General features: G+C 36.5%; 1 protein-coding gene across 1 annotated transcript in view; it reads right to left on the bottom strand.

The window, feature by feature from the left end:
* The window catches only part of POT1 (protection of telomeres 1), a 90788-nt gene that overhangs the window by 11037 nt on the left and 58739 nt on the right, over positions 1-21012 (bottom strand). Inside the window, 6 exon segments of the mRNA XM_081531190.1 lie at positions 358-493; positions 4887-5092; positions 7236-7392; positions 9946-10002; positions 15302-15390; positions 16507-16676. Of these exon segments, the coding sequence (XP_081387316.1) occupies positions 358-493; positions 4887-5092; positions 7236-7392; positions 9946-10002; positions 15302-15390; positions 16507-16676 (815 nt within the window).

Raw genomic sequence — 21012 nt, forward strand, 5'->3', positions numbered from 1 at the left:
TAATGTATTTTGATATTTTTTACTTTCTCACTGGCAACTCATTTATAACTCTGTAGCACAGAAATTCTGGAATTCAATTACCTAACTTTTACTAGGATGCAGCTCTGAACCTTCTCTGTAACAAGTATCTAAATTTTTATGAAAGAAAGCAAATGAATATTAGCCTTTAGGGCAGCCTTAAACCTAGCAGAGTACAGACACTCAATATACATGCTATTCAAAGAGACATATACCAAAAAAATCTATCACCTATAAACTGGTACTCAAATCACTATCCACTGAATACAGTAACAAGTGGGATAAAATAATAAACAAACAAATAAATAAAATGGAAAATTCCCATTATTGAAAACATACCCATAGTGATGTATTTTTCCTTGTATAAGAAATGGAGCTGAAAGGTCAAGGACTTCCAGGTCTTCGTGGCCAGATCTTACAGGAATTACACTATGAAACTTGTCTGCGAGTTTGCAGATTTCACTGAGTGTACCTCCTATTAAAAGGGAACAAATAAAACCCTTCAAATATACAAATATAAAGTAGACAAACTGGGGTATTTATTGTGCAACACCTTAGGGGCAGTAAAAGACTAAAAGGATGGACAGAAAAACACAACAAATGCCATGAATTTAACACACTTACACATTTATTGTTAAAAAATAGCAATTTGTAAACTCAGGATCCTATTCATTGATTAAAGAAACCACTGAGCAAAAATGCTGAGATTTGAGCAAAGTAAAAGTTTTGTGAAATATGAACCATCATCTTTTAAAATTTACACAAATTGCTCTTTATGCCTGGAACACTTTGGTTCGAATGACCTAAAAAGAATAAAGTTGAGAATGAAAAAATGATGGGATTCCCATTATTAAGCTTGCTGTATATTACTAATGTCTAGGCAAACTTAGTCTTGAGTTTGAAATGAATCTTTTCAGTTTTTAGTTCAGTCGCTCAGTTGTGTCTGACTCTTTACGACCCCATGGATTGCAGCATGCCAGGCCTCCCTGTCCATCACCAACCCCCGGAGTCCACCCAAACCCATGTCCATTGAGTCGGTGATGCCATCCATCCTTCTCCTCCTGTCCTCAATCTTTCCCAGCATCAGGGTCTTTTCCAGTGAGTCAGCTCTTCGCATCAGGTGGCCAAAGTATTGGAGTTTCAGCTTCAACATCAGTCCTTCCAATGAACACCCAGGACTGATCTCCTTTAGAAGGCAGGTCAGGTGGTCTGGTATTCCCATCTCTTTCACAATTTTCCAGTTTACTGTGATCCTCACAGTCAATGGCTTTGGCATAGTCAATAAAGCAGAAATAGATGTTTTCTGGAATTCTCTTGCTTTTCTGATGATCCAGTGGATGTTGGCAACTTGATCTCTGGTTCCTCTGCCTTTTCTAAAACCAGCTTGAACATCTGGAAGTTCACGGTTCACGGTTCTTTTCAGTTTAACATTTAATTTAAATATAGATGTGAACAGTTCAAGAAATCAAAATTCCTGTATAGTGTTTATTCATTTTTTCTATGAAAAAGCATCACACCCAAATGTTATGACAGGAAGGGCACTAAAACCATCAGGTTGGCTGAGAAGAAATAGAATGTTCAATGGCATACCATTATTAGAAGGCAGCCTTATCTCTGATTACTCAAACCTACCAGTACCTTTTCTGATACACTTTTACTTAGACTGATAATTCTTCCTCTCCAAGGAAAGAGAACATGATTTATAAAAATAGTTCTGTGTATTTCCTAAAATTTGTGTAAAATTTATAATGCTGAAATTCAATTGTGAGGGGGAAGCATTTCTGGCATAGTGGAGTAAGAACATTCAAAAATACACGTCTCTATAATAGCAAAAAGAACTTTGGCAAAAATTATCAAATTCAATTTTTTTAGAACTCTAGAAATTACGGTAAAGAAACTGCCTGCAATGTGGGAGACCTGGGTTCGATCCCTGGGTTGGGAAGATATCCAGGAGGAGTGCATGGCAATCCACTCCAGTATTCTTGCCTGAAGAATTCCAACCACAGAGGAGCCTGGCGGGCTACAGTCCATGGGGTCGCAAAGAGTTGGACACGACTGAGTGACTAAGCACAGAAATTAACCAAAGGTTTGCAACAATTCAAGGAGTGTTCATTCAAAAATAGTGGATAATATTGCATTGTGTATATGTACCACAGCTTCCTTATCCATTCGTCTGCTGATGGACATATAGGTTGCTTCCATGTCCTGGCTATTGTAAACAGTGCTGCGATGAACATTGGGGTACATATGGAATATTACTCAGCCATTAAAAAGAATACATTTGAATCAGTTCTATTGAGATGGATGAAACTGGAGCCCATTATACAGAGTGAAGTAAGCCAGAAAGAAAAACACCAATACAGTATATTAATGCATATATATGGAATTTGAAAGATGGTAACGATAACCCTATATGCGAGACAGAATAAGAGACACAGATGCATAGAACAGTCTTATGGACTCTGAGGGGAGAAGGTGAAGGTGGGACGTTCTGAGAGAATAGCATTGAAACATGTATATTATCATATGTGAAACAGAACACCATTCCAGGTTCGATGCATGAGACAAATGCTCAGGGCTGGGGCAATGGGATGACCCAGAGGGATGGGATGGGGAGGGAGGTGGGAGGGGGGTTCAGGATGGGGAACACGTGTAAACCCATGGCTGATTCATGTCAATGTATGGCAAAAACTACTACAATATTGTAAAGTAATTAGCCCCCAACTAAAATAAATAAATTTATTAAAAAAAAAAAACTGAAGAAAAAAAAATAGTGGATAAATCTTGGTGAGAACAGCAAGCTTTATGGCTTTTTAACTTGCCCGGCTCCCATACCTCTTTTCTCAGCTCTGTAATAGCGGGATCTAACTACAGTTAGATCCTAGCCTAGGCCTGGAGTTATAATACTCAGAAACATGATAAAATAAAAATAGCCTGCTGGATACAGTCCATAGGGTTGCAAACAAAGCCAGTTACACATCAGGTTTACTACTCTAGGTGTTGAAGGTACATAGATTAAAATTACATGTATTCTGACCTCAGGGAATTTTTACATTCTAATAAAGACAACAAATCTATAAACAGACAGATAAAGCACAAATATAAGAAGAAAAATGCCCTACTAGAAGTTCATATGGTATGTAATAAGAACCACTCAAATCTGCCTGATGAATCAGGAAAATGCCTGATCCACGCAGGTGTTCATTAAATATTATATGTGAATTGCTGAATAAGAATAATTGCTGCATTTACTTCTGAAGAAGTATTAGAGCAGAATTTCCCAGGAAAGCGGCAATGGAATGGCAAAGAGGTACAGAGAAATACACTAGGTTTAGGATGTATCACCAGTCCAGTACACCTAGAGGGTGGGATGGGAATTGAGGTTGGAGATGAGATTGAAAGTTTGAGGGATAACTGGTCATTAAAGATAGAAGCAGGAGCTATGGGGACGTCTTTGTTAAGCTTCCTTTGGACGCTCAAGGCCAACTTGGCTAAGCACAGAATTCTGTGGGAGGCAGCAAAGCACAGAAGGACCCGAAGGTGTATCTGACATCCTCTTAGTTGGCTCTACAAGGACAGTTCTAATATAGTCTGATAGGATCATGGCTTTATTTTATTTTTAGGGCATATAAATAGTCTTACTCCATTTGTGTGTGTATGTCTTTCTGTTTCTATGTCTATCTCCTGGTACAGGTAAAAATACTGTTAATGGAGCAAGTTGTCACATTTCACTCATCAAAGTGGTCAAGTTTTTTAAAGCTCTAGTATATTATCATGATGATGAGGGTAGGGGAATAGATAATTTCATATGCTACTAAAGCATATGCACACTACAATAACTTTCCTAGAGAGTAACTGGGTAACATTTACATAATTCTTTGTGCCCCCATAATTACACTTTATCCAAGGGGAGATAAAGTTTATCACAGTTACTATGTCAAAAAACAGGAAGCAACTCAGTTTCACTAGTCACTATCTATACTGGGAAAGACATTTATCTCTCTGTGGTTGTTTTCTCATGTATAAAATAGCTTATAATAGTACCAACTTCACAAGATTATTGTGATTATTAAATCAGTTGAGATACAGAAATTAATTAGAATAGTTTCCTGTATGCTATATTAAAACAAGAAATGTTCATGAAAACACCACCAATGTTTATATACATATGTATTCACATATATACATAATCATTTTTTAAAAGATTATGAATTACTTTTATAAACAGAAAAATGTCAGTAATAAAAATGATCATAATCCATTGTAATAAAGATCAGTTCATATACAAAATGAAACTAAAGTTTTCTCTATTGCAAATTGGAGGTGGTCTTCTTTTATCATGGATTGTTATATAAATATTAGATAAAAATAAGACAAAAGTATAAAAGAAATGCAAAACTAAATTTGACTTAAAGCTTCATTGTTTTAAAATACTGTATGTCAAGTTATCTTTACTTAAGGGTTTCTTCCTTGATTTAGCTGTCAATAGATGACTTTCATTGTATTTTTTATGAAACAAGAGTGACATCCAGAGGCCAAGTCAACAGCAACTATATATAACAAACAGCTTCTTGATTATTATTCAGCTCAAAAATCACACTGGATCTCATTAAGATTGCATGTAGGACTCCAACAAGATGAACAAATGCAAACACTTGAGTTTAATGTATAATTTCAAAATGTCACTCACTTAAATATGTATATGTATATATTTGAATCTAATTGTTACATATGTTATTTGAAATTTAAAGAAACAATATTTTGACTTTATATGTTCAAGATTGTCCCTAAAATAAACTTAACAATAATTAATCAGAGAAAGGCATAAGAAAAAGCTGTATGTTAATAAAACAGTAAAAACATCATACCTTCTATCAAAATTAGACAGTCATTTGAAAGTGGAAGAATACCATTATTTTTCACAAAATGAATAGCTACTTTTCGTTCTCCTTGATCTTTAGTGGTCCAGACCTTCGAATTATATAAGGATGTATTTTGTAGCTTGGTATCTGGGGTTTTGCTTGCACCCTCTTGCAAAATCTTATCCAAATCAACCTCATGTGGCACTTCTTGCCTAAAATCATCAACAATGGAATAACACAAAAACAACTGGTATAAGCTTAGAGAGTCAAATTTAACAAAGTATCCAATTAAAAGAATGTTTATATGCTTATGAACCATCTACTTATTTTAAAATATTGAGATAATTCACTCTGCAGATTAAAGGACTCATTCAATAGAAAGATATTTGACGACATTTCATGGCTAATTAGATCCATATCATAATTACATTAACAACCACCAATTTCCTTGCCTGGCTCTGTGATACCAAGATTATGTATAATTATTACTTCACCAAACTGTTCTCCTCTGTAAGGAATGCTAAACCTCCCAGTAGGAGCCCCATCTTCACTTCAGCTAAATATTCACTTACCATTTAAGTAATTTCACTTTCACAGGGTACCTATTTTATAGACCAGTATTTATTTTGATTTCTTTTAATCTAGAATATAATTTTTAAAAATCATATGGCCAAATATGATACAGTAGAAATTGCATAATCTGGAATCAAAAGGTCTATTTCCTTTCCTGGTCTGTCACCAATCAAGTGTGTAATTTAGGTAAAATCTCTTAACCTTACTAAATGTTCTGCTTTTTTGTGCTGTTTTTAATCTTTATCTAATTTTACGGCTACGGTTGGTCTTTGTTGCTGCACATGGGCTTTCTCTAGTTGTGGCAAGCGGGGGCTGTTCTTTATTGGAGTGCATGGGCTTCTCAGGAGATTTCCTCATGGCTCACCTGGTAGAGAATCTGCCTGCAATGTGGGAGACCTGGGTTTGATCCCTGAGTTAGGAAGATCCCCTGGAGAAGGGAACAGCTACCCACTCCAGTATTCTGGCCTGCAGAATTCCATGGACTATATAGTCCACAGGGTTGCAAAGAGTCAGACACAACTGGGCAACTTTCACGTCACTATGGGCTTCTCGCTGAGGTGGCTTCTCTTGTTGAGGAACACAGGCTCTAAGGTGCATAGGCTTCAGTAGTTGTACAGTACTCAGTTGTACAGGGCTCACTAGTTGGGGCTTGTGGGCTCCAGAGTATAGGCTCAGTAGTTGTGGTACACAGGCCAAGCTGCCCTGAGGCATGTGGCTACCTCCCGGGCCAGGGATCAAACCAGTGTCCCTTCCATCTCAAGGCATATTCTTAACCACTGGACCACCAGGAAAGCCTCAAACCTCTTAACCTTTCTGAAATGTTTTCCTCATTTGTTTAAAAAAGGATCATACAGGGTGGCTTTGTTTGATAAAGTTATATAATTTGAAAGAATTTTACCAACTATAATTTGATAATACTTAAAGATCTAAAATCTGTACTTATATTCTAACTATTATTTCAAGCCCAAATAGATAGAAAACAATCCCTTGTTTTACAGGAGATCTGATGATTAAAAATCTCCACGAACAGTACAATACTTACATTTCCGAGGGGAAACCATATGTACCTTAATGTACAGAGCACACACACAAACAACATGTCCGAATGACAATGTATATACATGTATTTGTTACATACATAGAGGGAAGATAGTCAAATTGCATAAATAGAGAAAGAGGAATTAAAAATAATTTTCAGAATATGTCTTGAGCCAATAGTAAGTATATATATATTCTAATGTCCTATATATTTATTTACTCATTTATATAAAAATTGATGCTTAGAATAAAGATTTTGAGAAACTGAGAAATCCTCAATTACTAACAAAAGTTTAAATTATGTTCACTGTATTTTAGTTATTAAGCAGGACAGGAATATTTTCAACAAGCCTTTCTCTTAACAATTAGGAATTTCAACTAACCAGAAATCTTATCTATTTAAGAATTTTAGTTAATAATGGTTTACTTTCCAGATTTTTTTGTTACAAATGAGAAAGTCTGCCCAAGTATTTTCATAGTCTGTTACTTGTTTGCATGTATCAGTGCTACTAAATTGAATTTCAGATCTAAAAATAGCACCTACTTTTTTTTACTATTATGGAGAAATATCAAAAGGATTTAAGGAATTAGTGTTTTCTCTTAAAAAGATTACCATTCTTTCAAAATACAGTAGATTTAAACCATAACTGAGTCACTTCCAGGACTTAAACTTACACATAAGAAAATATATATACACAAATTTTATGAAATGAAAAATTTGGTTTTATTACAGAAAATACTTACAGTAAATGACACTTGGGACAATAAAGTTTGACAGACTGAAAGAGTCTTCTGGGCTTATATGATCTCAGTTTTGCTCGGATACGATATTGTTGAGGAGCGTTTTGTTTCAAAATAGCACACAGTGGGGTTTTCTTCAAATATTGATGATCTGTAAGTACTACGAAGAATTTTTGGATTAAGATAGATAAATCTATAAGGATATTAATATATTCATGACAAGAATCTCCAAGAAAAAAATATACAATCAAATCTAACTAAGTTGTATTAACTGTCAACCTTGGTAACATTTTGCCACATCATCTCTGCCATCTTCTCTGTCTCTCCATATAAATATATAAATCTTACAGATACATGATCCACATATACATATATTCACATATTTATATATATATATATATGAATCATTTGATAGTAATTTCCAAACATTATACCCCTTTCGGAGAAGGCAATGGCACCCCACTCCAGTACTCTTGCCTGGAAAATCCCATGGACGAAGGAGCCTGGTAGGCTGCAGTCCACGGGGTCGTGAAGAGTCGGACACAACTGAGGGACTTCACTTTCACTTTTCACTTTCGTGCATTGGAGAAGGAAATGGCAACCCACTTCAGTATTCTTGCCTGGAGAATCCCAGGGACGGGGAAGCCTGGTGGGCTGCCATCTATGGGGTCACACAGAGTCGGATAAGACTGAAGCGACTTAACCCCTTTACCCCTAACTACTTCAGTGTGTATTTTACAAGAACAAAAAATTTCATTAACATATTACAATGCAATTTTCAACATCAAAACACTTACCAATGATTATCACTGAATCAACAGACGTTCAAATTTCTCCAGCTAGCCCATAATGCTCCTATTTAGCATTTTATTTTCAGGTCCAGGATCCAACCCTGAACAACGCATTGCATTTATTTTTTCCATTTCTTTGGAGTCTTTCAGTGTAGAACAGTTCCTAAGCTTTTCTTCGTCTTTCAAGACGTTGATATACTGAGAATTTGAGGCCATTTATTTGGGTGTGTCTGGTTTTTATCATGATCAGATATCAATCATGCATTTTTGGTAGGAATATTACCATATAAGTGATACTGTGGCCCTCTAGAGCATATGAAGAGGCACATGGTATCAGTGTTTTCATTCCTGGGGATGTGAACCTTGCTCAGTTCATTAAGATGGTGTTCAGTAGGTTTCTCCACTGTAACCTTATTATTTCCCCCTCCATAATTAATAAGGAAGCATTTGATAAAATATATCCCAATTTCATCAAACGTTTAGAATCCTGCTAGCTTAGGATCCACCAATGATTGGCAACTTAATAAATTATCACTATCATGATTAAAAATGGTGATTTTTTTTTCATAACTTGATTATTTCTTTTACATTTATCAGCTGCCATTCTATTTGAAATAAGTTTTCTATTCAACCTCATTTATTTGTTTTCTTCTTTATTTACTCTCCATATGGACTAATAGATTCCTACTTTACTCAAGCAGTTCTATCCCATCACTAGTAATTTTAATGTTGACACTTAAATGGTACCAGATTTGACACCTGCCACCATTAACCTGGGGACTTCTCTACTTTATGGCACAATAAGATGTTCCAGAATCATCTTACAATTCTCCTTCCCAATTCTGGAATACGCTATTTCTCCAAGAAGCCTTGACTGAAGATATTATTTATAAACTAAGATCTGAACACTAGGTGTGCTCATTGCTACTGGGTGTCATTGTTTCCATTCCCTTTTATGAACAAAGCTGGGGCACATATGCATGCATGTTTACACCTATACTTACACATATGAGCCTGCATGGGTATGAATATATAGATGAGTGAATACATATATACAAACACACATATATATCTATTTCTTTATCTGTTTCTAACACCATGAGTGCATACTGACATCTCCAATTCTAATACAATACCATAAGCTTCTTTCTTCTAGCTCCCTGCCACTTCATATTTATACATCCTTTCTCCAGTTATGAAAAACTCATGTTTTTATAATAGTATATTACAGAATTTTATTTAATACATTGTGCATGGAAATATTTTCTTAATTGTTCTATTTCACCTTAGCTGAAGTAACAGAAGATGGGTATCTGATGAATTGATTATCATTGCTAACATTAAAATTTGCGGGAATATTTTAAGGAGCTCTTTTTGGGTATACCACTAAATACATAGTGTCGATTAATTAAAACTAATACTATATAGGATATTTTATACTCTCTGCTATGCAATGGGGCTTATTCTTATAAATATGCCTTATAAATTTTATAGATAAATGATTTAAAAATACACAGTCAAGTTAAAAACATATATCTTTCTGGGTTCCATTTTATGCCAGTTAAGATGAGGTAGAGGAATAAAAGATAAATATGGGTATGTTTTTGTTCTCATGGATATGTGCTCTCAATATTAGATAGTGATAAGTGAAAGTCGCTCAGTCGTGTCCGACTCTTTGTGACCCCATGGTCTATACAGTCCATGGAATTCTCCAGTCCAGAGTACTGGAGTGGGTAGCCATTCCCTTGTTCTAGGGAATCTTCCCAACCCAGGTATCAAACCCAGGTCTCCCGCACTGCAGGCAGATTCTTTACCAGCTGAGCCACAAGGGAAGCCCAATGATGAGTTCCTTGATAAATATAAAGACAGACTTCATTATGCTCATTATTGTGTCTCAATTTCAAAGATGAAAATGGTCTTACTTGTAGCTGATAGTTGTTGACATCTTTCGACTTCATATAGTGATACTGATCCAGAGCCTATCAGGAAAAAGGAGAGAATTATAGTTTTAAAATCCATTAAAAGCTCAATGTGGCAATAAAAACTATAAAACGTTACTGAGAGAAACTGAAGAAAATCTAAGTCAATGGAGAAATTTGTTTATGGATTCATGTCATTTGTTCATGGAATGGAAAGTTCAATATTGTTAATAACTGATATTCTTCCCAATTGATTTGTAGATTCAATGCAATCTTAATCAAAATTGCATAGGCTTTATTATAGAAAGAGACAAGTGGATTCCATCACTTAAGTGAAAATGGCAAGGAATTTAAAATCTAAACATTCTAAATTTCTTGTTTAGAATCCTAAACAAATACTGAACTCTAGATAATGATGTTCATTCATTGAAGTGTTTAGGAGGTGTACTTATGTCTGCAAATTACTTTGAAATGCATCAAAAACTAAAATGAATTGATGGATTAAAAAAGAGATAAAAGACACAGCAAAGAGAGTAAAAGGTTAACTGGAGAAACTGATGGTGGGCATATGAATGTTAACTGAACAACTGTTTCAACTTTTCTATATGTTTGAAAGTTTTTCTTATGTTGAAAAAGTACACTGTGACAGAAATAAGGGGTAGGTAGATAAAATAATAAATATACTAAATTTAATAGGATGACTTGATGAATGCCATAAAATATAATTTTACTTAAACAAAACAGCAAAAATAGTGATCACAGCAATAATTTTAATAATGCTTTCTAAAATGAATTCAAGACTTAAAAAAAAGTATTCACATTTTACACTTATATTAGCTTACCACATTCTATTACATGTAATAGTATATTTTTATAATTTATTATATGAAACATCATATAGAAACATATGAATTACATGTCCTTCTTCAACACCACTAATAAATGGCACAAGGACTCATGGTAAGAGAACCTGCATGGACACCTTAAGCTGGCAACCCATAATTTCAAAGAATCTGATTACTTAATCTCTGCCATTCTGCATGAAGTGAAACAATGCAAAAGCCTGATTAGTAAACAAATAATAAGAAAATAAGAGAAAAGATGTGCAAAATTGTATTAAAACAGTCTCCCATAAACTGATAAGAAAAAAGATAAAGAGTCCAACAGAAAATCAGGTAAAGAGAAAGAGCAGACAATTCAAAGAAGTAAAAAGGGTCAATAAATAAAAGATTTTTAAGTTTCCAAGTACTCAGGGAAACTAAATATACCTAAAACCTGCCAAATTGAAAAAAGTACACATATTGTTAAAGCAATACCACTGACAGTATGAGGAAGGGACATGCTCCCACACTGCTATTTGCATTTGATTCTATGACATTCTGGCATATAATCTGGTGTCATTTATGAACATAACATGTGTCTACTCTTTGATCCTTCAGCCCTACCTTTACAAGTTTATTTTAGAGAAAAAACAAGCTTGAATGTACAATTGTTCAAGGATGTTTATTAAAGCATTATTTGTAAGAGTAAGAAATGGAAAGCAACCTGTCTATCAAACAGAAAATGGCTGAATTAATTATATTAGATTGATGTAAAATATAATGCAGCTATTAAAAGAATGAGTTTGAGTTATACAAATTAGCCCAGAAAGAGGTCTATGATCTATCACTAAAGAAACCAGTATACTAAGGTCTCACTTTTGTGAAAATTTTAAACAGCGGAAAAAGATATCTGTTCATATAGAAGTATGTATATTTTTATAAACAGGAATGGTTTGAAGAAATCATAGTCAACTGTTACCTTTCCCTCAGCAAGTGGGCATAAAGGCATGGGAAAGCTATGTAGCTTGATACTGTCATATGTACTACTTCTGTAATTTGAAAATAATCAGAAAAACATTTTAGGAGAAAAGAGATTTCAAAAAGTATAATTATAAATCATATTGGCTCTAAATGATTGTCAATTGACATAAATTGGCCTCATAATGGGTAGTTCAAGTAGTAACAGATTAGGTTAAAATGCTGTCATCAAGGTGCTAGGAAATGTGAAGAATTTTAAAGCACATAAAATGAAGAAATAAACATGGACAAAAAAACCAAATCACCAGCATTTGAATGGCACTGACTTTGCCATCAGTTAATAGTAAGGGAGGTTGGGCAAATTATATGATTCCCATTACTCAAAGCCTCAGTTTCCTTTCTGCAAAAGGGAAGCATAATAGCAACCTCACAGGAGTGTGGTGAGGATTAAATAATGACTGTTAGCACTTATTTAGTCCTTATCAAGTCACAGATGTTAATTTTAATGCTTATTGTTACTGATATAAAGAGCATAAATATTCATTAAATAGGTCACAGTAGGGAAGGAGTTACATTGTAGAAAAAAATAATAGGGGATAGAAACATGACATAGATTTTGAAGCTCAGAATGTACAGCAAATACTGGGACAAAATGGTAAAGGAAAATTATTACAGATTGAGTAAATTTTTAAAATTTGTATTTGAATAGCCATCTATTCAGGTAGATAATAATATAAATATACAACCAATCATCTGTTAATATTTTATAATTAGGTACTTGATTAACTCAATACAACTGGGAACTCTTAAGATATGTATGATCAAAAAATATTTGGGCTATTGGAAGTAAAGCAGCAAAAATAACCTTTGTCCCTTTTAGAAACTAACAAGCAAATAGTTGACTGGGAAATGAATATAGATTTTTAATAAGTATATATATTTTTTGTTATTATTGTTGTTGTTTACTCGCTAAAGTTGTGTGGGATTCTTTGCCACCTCATGGGCTATAGCCCACCAGGCTCCTCAGCTTAGTTCAGTCACTCAGTCGTGTCAGACTCTTTGCAACCTCATGGACTGCAGCATGCCAGGCTTCCCTGTCCATCACCAACTCCTGGAGCTTGCTCAAACTCATGTTCATTGAGTCAGTGATGCCATCCATCCATCTCATCCTCTGTGGTCCCCTTCTTCTCCTGCCTTCAATCTTTCCCAGCATCAGGGTCTTTTCCAGTGAGTCAGTTCTTTGCATCAGGTGGCCAATGTATTGGAGCTTCAGCGTCAGCATCAGTCCCTCCAATGAATACTCAGGACTGATTTCCTTTAGGATTTACTGGTTTGATCTCCTTGCGGTCCAAGGGACTCTCAGGAATTATTCCACCACCACAGTTTAAAAGCATCAATTCTTCGGTGCTCCGAGTTCTTTATGGTCCAACTCTCACATCCATACACGACTACTGGAAAAATGATAGTTTTGACTAGATGGACCACTGTTAGCAAAGTAATCTCTCTGCTTTTTAATATGCTGTCTAGGTTGGTCTTCTCTTCTGGCATCTGGTCCCATCACTTCATGGCAAATAGATGGGGAAACAATGGAAACAGTGACAGACTTTATTTTCTTGGGCTCCAAAATCACTGCAGATGGTGACTGCAGCCATGAAATTAAAAGATGCTTGCTCCTTGGAAGAAAAGCTACGACCAACTTAGACAGCGTATTAAAAAGCAGAGACATTACTTTGTCAACAAACATTCGTCTAGTCAAAGATATGGTTTTTCCAGTAGTTATGTATGGATGTGAGAGTTGGACCATAAAGAAAGCTGAGTGCTGAAGAACTGATGCTTTTGAACTGTGGTGTTGGAGAAGACTCTTGAGAGTCCCTTGGACTGCAAGGAGATCCAACCAGTCCATCCTAAAGGAAATCAGTCCTGAATATTCATTGGAAGGACTGAGGCTGAAGCTGAAAGTCCAATACTTTGGCCACCTGATGCGAAGAACTGACTCATTTGAAAAGACCCTGATGCTGGGAAAGATTGAAGGCAGGAGAAGAAGGGGATGACAGAGGATGAGATGGTTGGATGGCATCACCGACTCATGGACATGAGTTTGAGCAAGCTCCAGGAGTTGGTGACAGACAGGGAAGCCTGGCGTGCTGAAATCCATGGGGTCACAAAGAGTCAGACATGACTGAGTGACTGAACTGAACTGAGGTTGATCATAGCTTTTCTTCCAAGGAGCAAGCGTCTTTTAATTTCATGACTGCAGTCACCATCTGCAGTGATTTTGGAGCCCCAAAAAATAAAGTCTGTCACTGTTTCTCCACCGTTTCCCCATCTATTTCATATGAAGTGATGGGACTGGATACCATGATCTTCATTTATTAAATGTTGAGTTTTAAGCCAGCTTTTTCACTTTCCTCTTTCACTTTCATCATGAGGCTCTTAAGTTCTTCTTCGCTTTCTGCTATAAGAGTGGTGTCATCTGCATATCTGAGGTTATTGATATTTCTCCCGGCAATCTTGATTCCAGCTTGTGCTTCATTCAGCCTGGCATTTCTCATGATGTATTCTGCATATAAGTTAAATAAGCCGGGTGACAATATACAGCCTTAATGTACTCCTTTCCCTATTTGGAACCATTCTGTTGTTCCATGTCCAGTTCTAACTGTTGCTTCTTGACCCGCATACAGATTTCTCAGCAGGTGGGTCAGGTGGTTTGGAATTTCCATCTCTTTAAGAATTTGTTTAGGAAGCATCACTACAAAAAAAAGCTAGCGGGTGTGATGGAATTCCAGCTGAGCTATTTCAAATCCTAAAAGATGATGCTGGTAAAATGCTACACTCAATATGCCAGCAAATCTGGAAAACTCAGCAGTGGCCACAGGAGTGGAAAAGGTCAGTTTTCATTTCAATCCCACCAGGCTCCTCTGTCCATGGGATATTTCCAGGCAAGAATGCTGGAGTGGGTTGCCATTTTCTTCTCCAGGGGATCTTCCTGACCGGAGAATCAAACCCATGTCTCCTGCATTTCCTGTATTTGCAGATGGATTCTTTACCACTGAGTCACCCGCGAAGCCCAAAAGGTATATATACACACACAAACATGTATATACATAAATACTAATATAACCCAAATCAAGTAATCATTACCATTCCAATTTGAAAATGTAACTACATAATTAAGGGAGGAGTAATGTTTATCATTGTATTAGGACACATAAAGATTTAGCATGTTTCTATATAATGAATATCAATTTAACAACAAAAAAAGAAGAGATAGGAAGGTATTAAAAAAGAGAATTTATGTTGATGTAGTAATTTTACTTAACAGAAACTAAACTGGCAGCATCAAAAATCACCCTTAGTTATTAGCGGTATGGAATTAACAGATATATACCACTATATATAAAAACTGGTAAATAACCAGAATTTACTGTTAGCACATGGAACTATATTCAAAATCTTGTTAATAACCTATAATGGGAAAGAATCTAAAGCTGTACACCCGAAACTAACACAATATTATAAGTCAACTACACTTAGGTAATTTATTAAAAAACTGTCCTTACTTGAAATGTTTGAAAAGCTGTCCTCTTGCTCTGATTGACATACACCACCAAAACTCTGGCTGGGGGGCAAATGTGCAGATTCTAAAATCCTATAATTGAAAGAATACAACTTTTAATTGCATAAAGCACAGTCAAACAATGGTCAGTTTACCCATAAAAACCAAGAGCTCAGTGAAATTACATGAAAATTCTGTGTGCGTTTTTGTGTGTGCACGCATTCTTCAATAGGTCTATAGCTTTCATCAGAGTATCAGGGGGTTTCAAGAGACTCTAAAATTTAAAAAACCCAAGTCTAGAAAGATACAAGTGAAACAGTGGGATCATGAAATATTGCAAATAAGCTGGGTATATAATGCATGTCATTCTAAGTCAGAACAATCTCACTCTAGACTCAAGCAATGAAATACTATATGGCTATATACTGCAATCTAAGAAATAAAGTAGGAAAACTGATATAAGGTTATTAAAATAGCTAATTTCATTGATGTTAAAGTCATCTTGATTTCAATATGTTAAAACTTAGAAAATAGTTAAGTCATTTCAATTTCCTGAACAGGATATTTTCTATATCTCTTTGAAAATTGCAGAAGACTTTTTATTTCCCCAGACTATAGGTCAAAGAGTTTCTACACGGGATGATGAATAAGAATACTCAGGGAAAAGGGAAGTACAAGTGTAGCAGGATTTAAGGCACTATTCACGTTCTGGGCACACCTTAAAGTTTTAAAAATATGACACCATGAAATATTTCTGCTACCTATTTTCTTAGGTATACACACTTTAGAAAGGCAGTATTTTTTCCATGGAGGACCAAGTACGTTTGGCATCCTAGGTATATATATCAAGTTTTCCAAACTTTAACTAAGCTCAGTTTCCACTGTTTGTTTCCATACTTAGAGAAGGTGGCAAATGGTAGAACATAAAGTGCAAAGAGTAAAGGTAAGAAAGGGTGTAAGTAAATGTTGGAAAACTAAACACTACAAACTCAGTTCTGCTACTGTTTAGCTATTTAAACCGACAATCCCTTGATTTGTTTCATTTGGTTCAGCTATTTAAAAAAATGTATAATGGCACAGAAGGCTCTGAGAATCAACTACAAAGGACTCATTAGATTCCCTCTCCTCACCTCAGAACTACATTATCTTAGAAATCAGCTTAATTAATACCTTATTTACAATATCTAGACAGGTATATAATAGGCTTACTTTTTCAGCTGATCCACATCGGAGTTATTTTCAGGCAAGACTCTGATTCCCCGACCATAACTTGTGCCTCCATGGAGATGAAACTCTAGGGCTAAAGACGTTGCCAGGTTCTCTGAACTGACTGATTGAAGTTTGGTATGGAGGCTATAAATTCTAAGGAAGCTTCCAACCTAAAAGTAGATGGTTTATTATTTAGAAAATGGAGAAACCTAAAAAAGAATCTCTGATACAATATTTAACAACTAATATGGGGTACAGATCAATAACCAGGGGTGTTGACCCATCAGAAAGGGAACTGGTATACTCCACTGATGTATACTCAGTATCAGCCCCAACGACACCATATTGAAACCAAGACATGTGTATGTATACATACATATGCATGTATAGATACGTATGTATGCAATTTTTCAAATCTAAAGGCACATTTTCATTTTGGGGATATCAAGACATGAAATACGATTGAGTCTTAGCTCTAGTAAAATATACTAGCTTAGAAATCTATTACCTAAATCAAATCCAAGCCTCCAATTTGATTAGGGTTTTTGAAAATAACCTGCTTTAACTAATTTAAGGTATCAGTGATAGCTGGCTCACTCAGTTGTGTTTGACTCTGCTACTTTTGGGCTGCGGCCCACCATGCTCATCTGTCCATGTGATTCTCTAGGCAAGAATTATGGAGTGGGTTGCCATTTCCTAGTCCAGAGAATCTTCTTAACTAGGGATCAAATTCATGTTTCCTGTGTCTCCTGCTTTGCCAGGTGGATTCTTTACCATTAAGCCCACTGGGAAGCCCAATTTAAGGGAACATTTAATTAAATATGACGACTAAAACACTCTCATTATGAAAATACAAGAATATTTTTAAATACATTTTTATATCAAAATAATAAACGTCCTCTATTCCTCAAGTTTGGGCTTCCAAGGTGGCTCAATGGTAAAGAATTCACCTGCCAGTTCAAGAGATGCAAGAGACATGGGTTCAATCCATGGGTTGGGAAGATCTCCTGGAGTAGGAAATGGGAACCCACTCCAGTATTCTTGCCTGGAAAATCCCATGGACAGAGGAGCCTGGTGGGCTACCGTTCATGGGGTCTCAAAGAGTCTGATACAACTGAACAATTCTGCATGCAGCACACATTCCACAAGTTTGATGGAAAGAAAACATTTGTAAAAACAATTGCTGTCAGGACACCATAATGTGAAACACATTCTGTGAGTTCAAACGTAGAATTAAACCAAATATATTTTTGAACTAAATGTCCTATTGTTAATTTTAGATGTTTTGCCAAACTTAGTCTTAAAAATTTAACTCAGATGACCATTATATCTACTACTGTGGGCAAGAATGCCTTAGAAGAAATGGAGTAGCCATCAGAGTAAACAAAAGAGTCTGAAATGCAATTCTTGGATGCAATCGCAAAAACAACAGAATGACCTCTGTTTGTTTTCAAGGCAAACCATTCAGTATCACAGTAATCCAAGTCTATGCCCTGACCAGTAATGCTGAAGAAGCTGAAGTTGAACGGTTCTATTAAGACCTACAAGACCTTATAGAACTAACACCCAAAAAAGATGTCCTTTTCATTATAGGGAACTGGAATGCAAAAGTAGGAAGTCAAGAGATACCTGGAACAACAGGGAATTTTGGCCTTGGAGTATAAAACAAAGCAGGGCAAAGGCTAACAGAGTTTTGCCAAGAGAACTCACTGGTCATAGCAAACACCCTCTTCCAGCAACATAAGAGAAGACTCTACACATGGACATCACCAGATGGTCAACACCAAAATCAGATATCCTGTTTGCAGCCAAAGATGGAGAAGCTCTATACAGTCAGCAAAAACAAGACCGGGAGCTGACTGTGGTCAGATCATGAACTTCTTATTGCCAAATTCAGACTTAAATTGAATAAGTAGGGAAAACCACTGGAGAAGGCAGTGGCACCCCGCTCCAGTACTCTTGCCTGGAAAATCCCATGGATGGAGGAGCCTGGTAGGCTGCAGTCCATGGGGTCGTGAAGAATCAGACGCGACTGATCAACTTCACTTTCACTTTTCAGTTTGATGCACTGGAGACGGAAATGGCAACCCACTCCAGTGTTCTTGCCTGGAGAATCCCAGGGACGGCGGAGCCTGGTGGGCTGCCGTCTATGGGGTCGCACAGAGTTGGACACGACTGAAGCGACTCAGCAGCAGCAGCAGCAGGGAAAACCACTAGACCATTCAGGTATGACCTAAATCAAATCCCTTATGATTATACAGTGGTAGTGAGAAACAGATTCAAAGGATTAGATCAGATAGACAGAGTACCTGAAGAACTATGAACGGAGGTTCGTGACACTGTATAAGAGGCAGTGATCAAGACCATCCCCAAAAGAAAGAAATGCAAAAAGGCAAAATGGTTGTCTGAAGAAACCTTACAAATAGCTGAGAAAAGAAGAGAAGCTAATAGCAAAGGAGAAAAGGAAAGATATACCCATCTGAATGCAGAGCTCCAAAGAATAGCAAGGAGAGATAAGAAAGTCCTCCTTAGTGATCAATGCAAAGAAATAGAGGAAAATAATAGAATCAGAAAGACTAGAGATCTCTTCAAGAAAATTAGAGGTACCAAGGGAACATTTCAAGCAAAGGTGGGCTCAGGAAAGGACAGAAATGGTATGGACCTAACAGAAATATAAGATATTAAAAAGAACTATACAAAAAGGATCTTCATGACCCAGATAACCATGATGGTGTGATCACTGTACTAGAGCCAGACAACCTGGAATGTGAAGTCAAGTGGATCTTAGGAAGCATCACTACAAACAAAGCTAGTGGAGGTGATGAAATTCCAGTTGAGCTATTTCAAATCCTAAAAGATGATGCTGTGAAAATGCTGCATTCAATATGCCAGCAAATTTGGAAAACTCAGCAGTGGCCACAGGACTGAAAAACGTGTTTTCATTCTAATCCCAAAGAATGGCAATGCCAAAGAATGCTCAAACTACCGCATAACTGCACTCATCTCACATGTTAGCAAAGTAATGCTCAAAACTGTCCAAGCCAGGCTTCAACAGTACATGAACTGTGAACTTCCAGATGTTCAAACTGGATTTAGAAAAGGCGGAGGAACCAGAGATCAAACTGCCAACAATCGTTGGATCATCAAAAAAGCAAGAGAGTTCCAGAAAAACATCTATTTCTGCTTTATTGACTATGCTGAAGCTTTTGACTGTGTGGATCACAATAAACTGTGGAAAATTCTTCAAGATTTGGGAATACCAGACCACCTGACCTGCCTCCTGAGAAATCTGTATACAGGTCAAGAAGCAACAGTTAGAACTGGACATGGAACAACAGACTGGTTCCAAATAGGGAAACGAGTCCGTCAAGGCTGTATACTGTCACCCTGCTTATTTAACTTATATGTAGAGCACATCATGTGAAATGCTGGACTGGATGAAGCACAAACTGGAATGAAGATTGCCAGGAGAAATATCAATAACCTCAGATATGCAGATGACACCACCCTTTTGGCAGAAAGCGAAGAACTTAAGAGCCTCTTGATGAAAGTGAAAGAGAAGAGTGAAAAAGTTGGCTTAAAACTCAACATTCAGAAAACTAAGATCATGGTCCCATCACTTCATGGGAAATAGATGGGGAAACAGTGGAAACAGTGACAGACTTTATATTTTTGGGCTTCAAAATTACTGCAGATGGTGACTGCAGCCATGAAATTAAAAGATGCTTGCTCCTTGAAAGAAAAGCTATGACCAACCTAGACAGCATATTAAAAAGCAGAGACATTACTTTGCCAACAAAGGTCCACCTAGTCAAAGCTATGGTTTTTCCAGGAGTCATGTATGGATGTGAGAGTTGGATTATAAAGAAAGCTGAGTGCTGAAGAATTGACGCTTTTGAACTGTGGTGTTGGAGAAGATTCTTGAGAGTCCCTTGGACTACAAGAAGATCAAACCAGTTCATCCTAAAGGAAATCAGTCCTGAACATTCATTGGAAGGACTGATGCTGTAGCTGAAGCTACAGTACTTTGGCCACCTTATGCAAAAAACTGACTCATTGGAAAAGACCCTGATGCTGGGAAAGATTGAAGGCAAGAGGAGAAGGGGACGACAGAGGATGAGATGGCTGGATGTCCTCACCGACTCTATAGACATGAGTTTGGGCAAGCTCCGGGAGTTGCTTATGGACAAGGAAGCCTGGCATCCTGCAGTCCACGGGGTCACAAAGAGTCAGCCATGACTGAGTGACTGAACTGAGTCCTAAAAATACCTTTAATATAGAGTATTTGATACCTCTTAAGAAGATTTAAAAAGAGACACATACAGAACATTATTACAGAAAGTGACATCAACTAAAGGAAGAAGCTGTATAACCTAAATCACATTTATTATAAATCAGTATCCCACCTCTGCTTATTACTGTCTCAGTTCATTGTATTTGTTGTCATCACTCTCTGGATTTGAGAGAGGAGAGAAATGGTGGGGGAAAGAAAAAGAGGGGGAAATC

This window comes from Giraffa tippelskirchi, chromosome 10 (genome assembly GCF_054371585.1).
Source record: "Giraffa tippelskirchi isolate mGirTip1 chromosome 10, T2T-mGirTip1v1.2.pri, whole genome shotgun sequence".
Taxonomy (NCBI): Eukaryota; Metazoa; Chordata; class Mammalia; order Artiodactyla; family Giraffidae; genus Giraffa; species Giraffa tippelskirchi.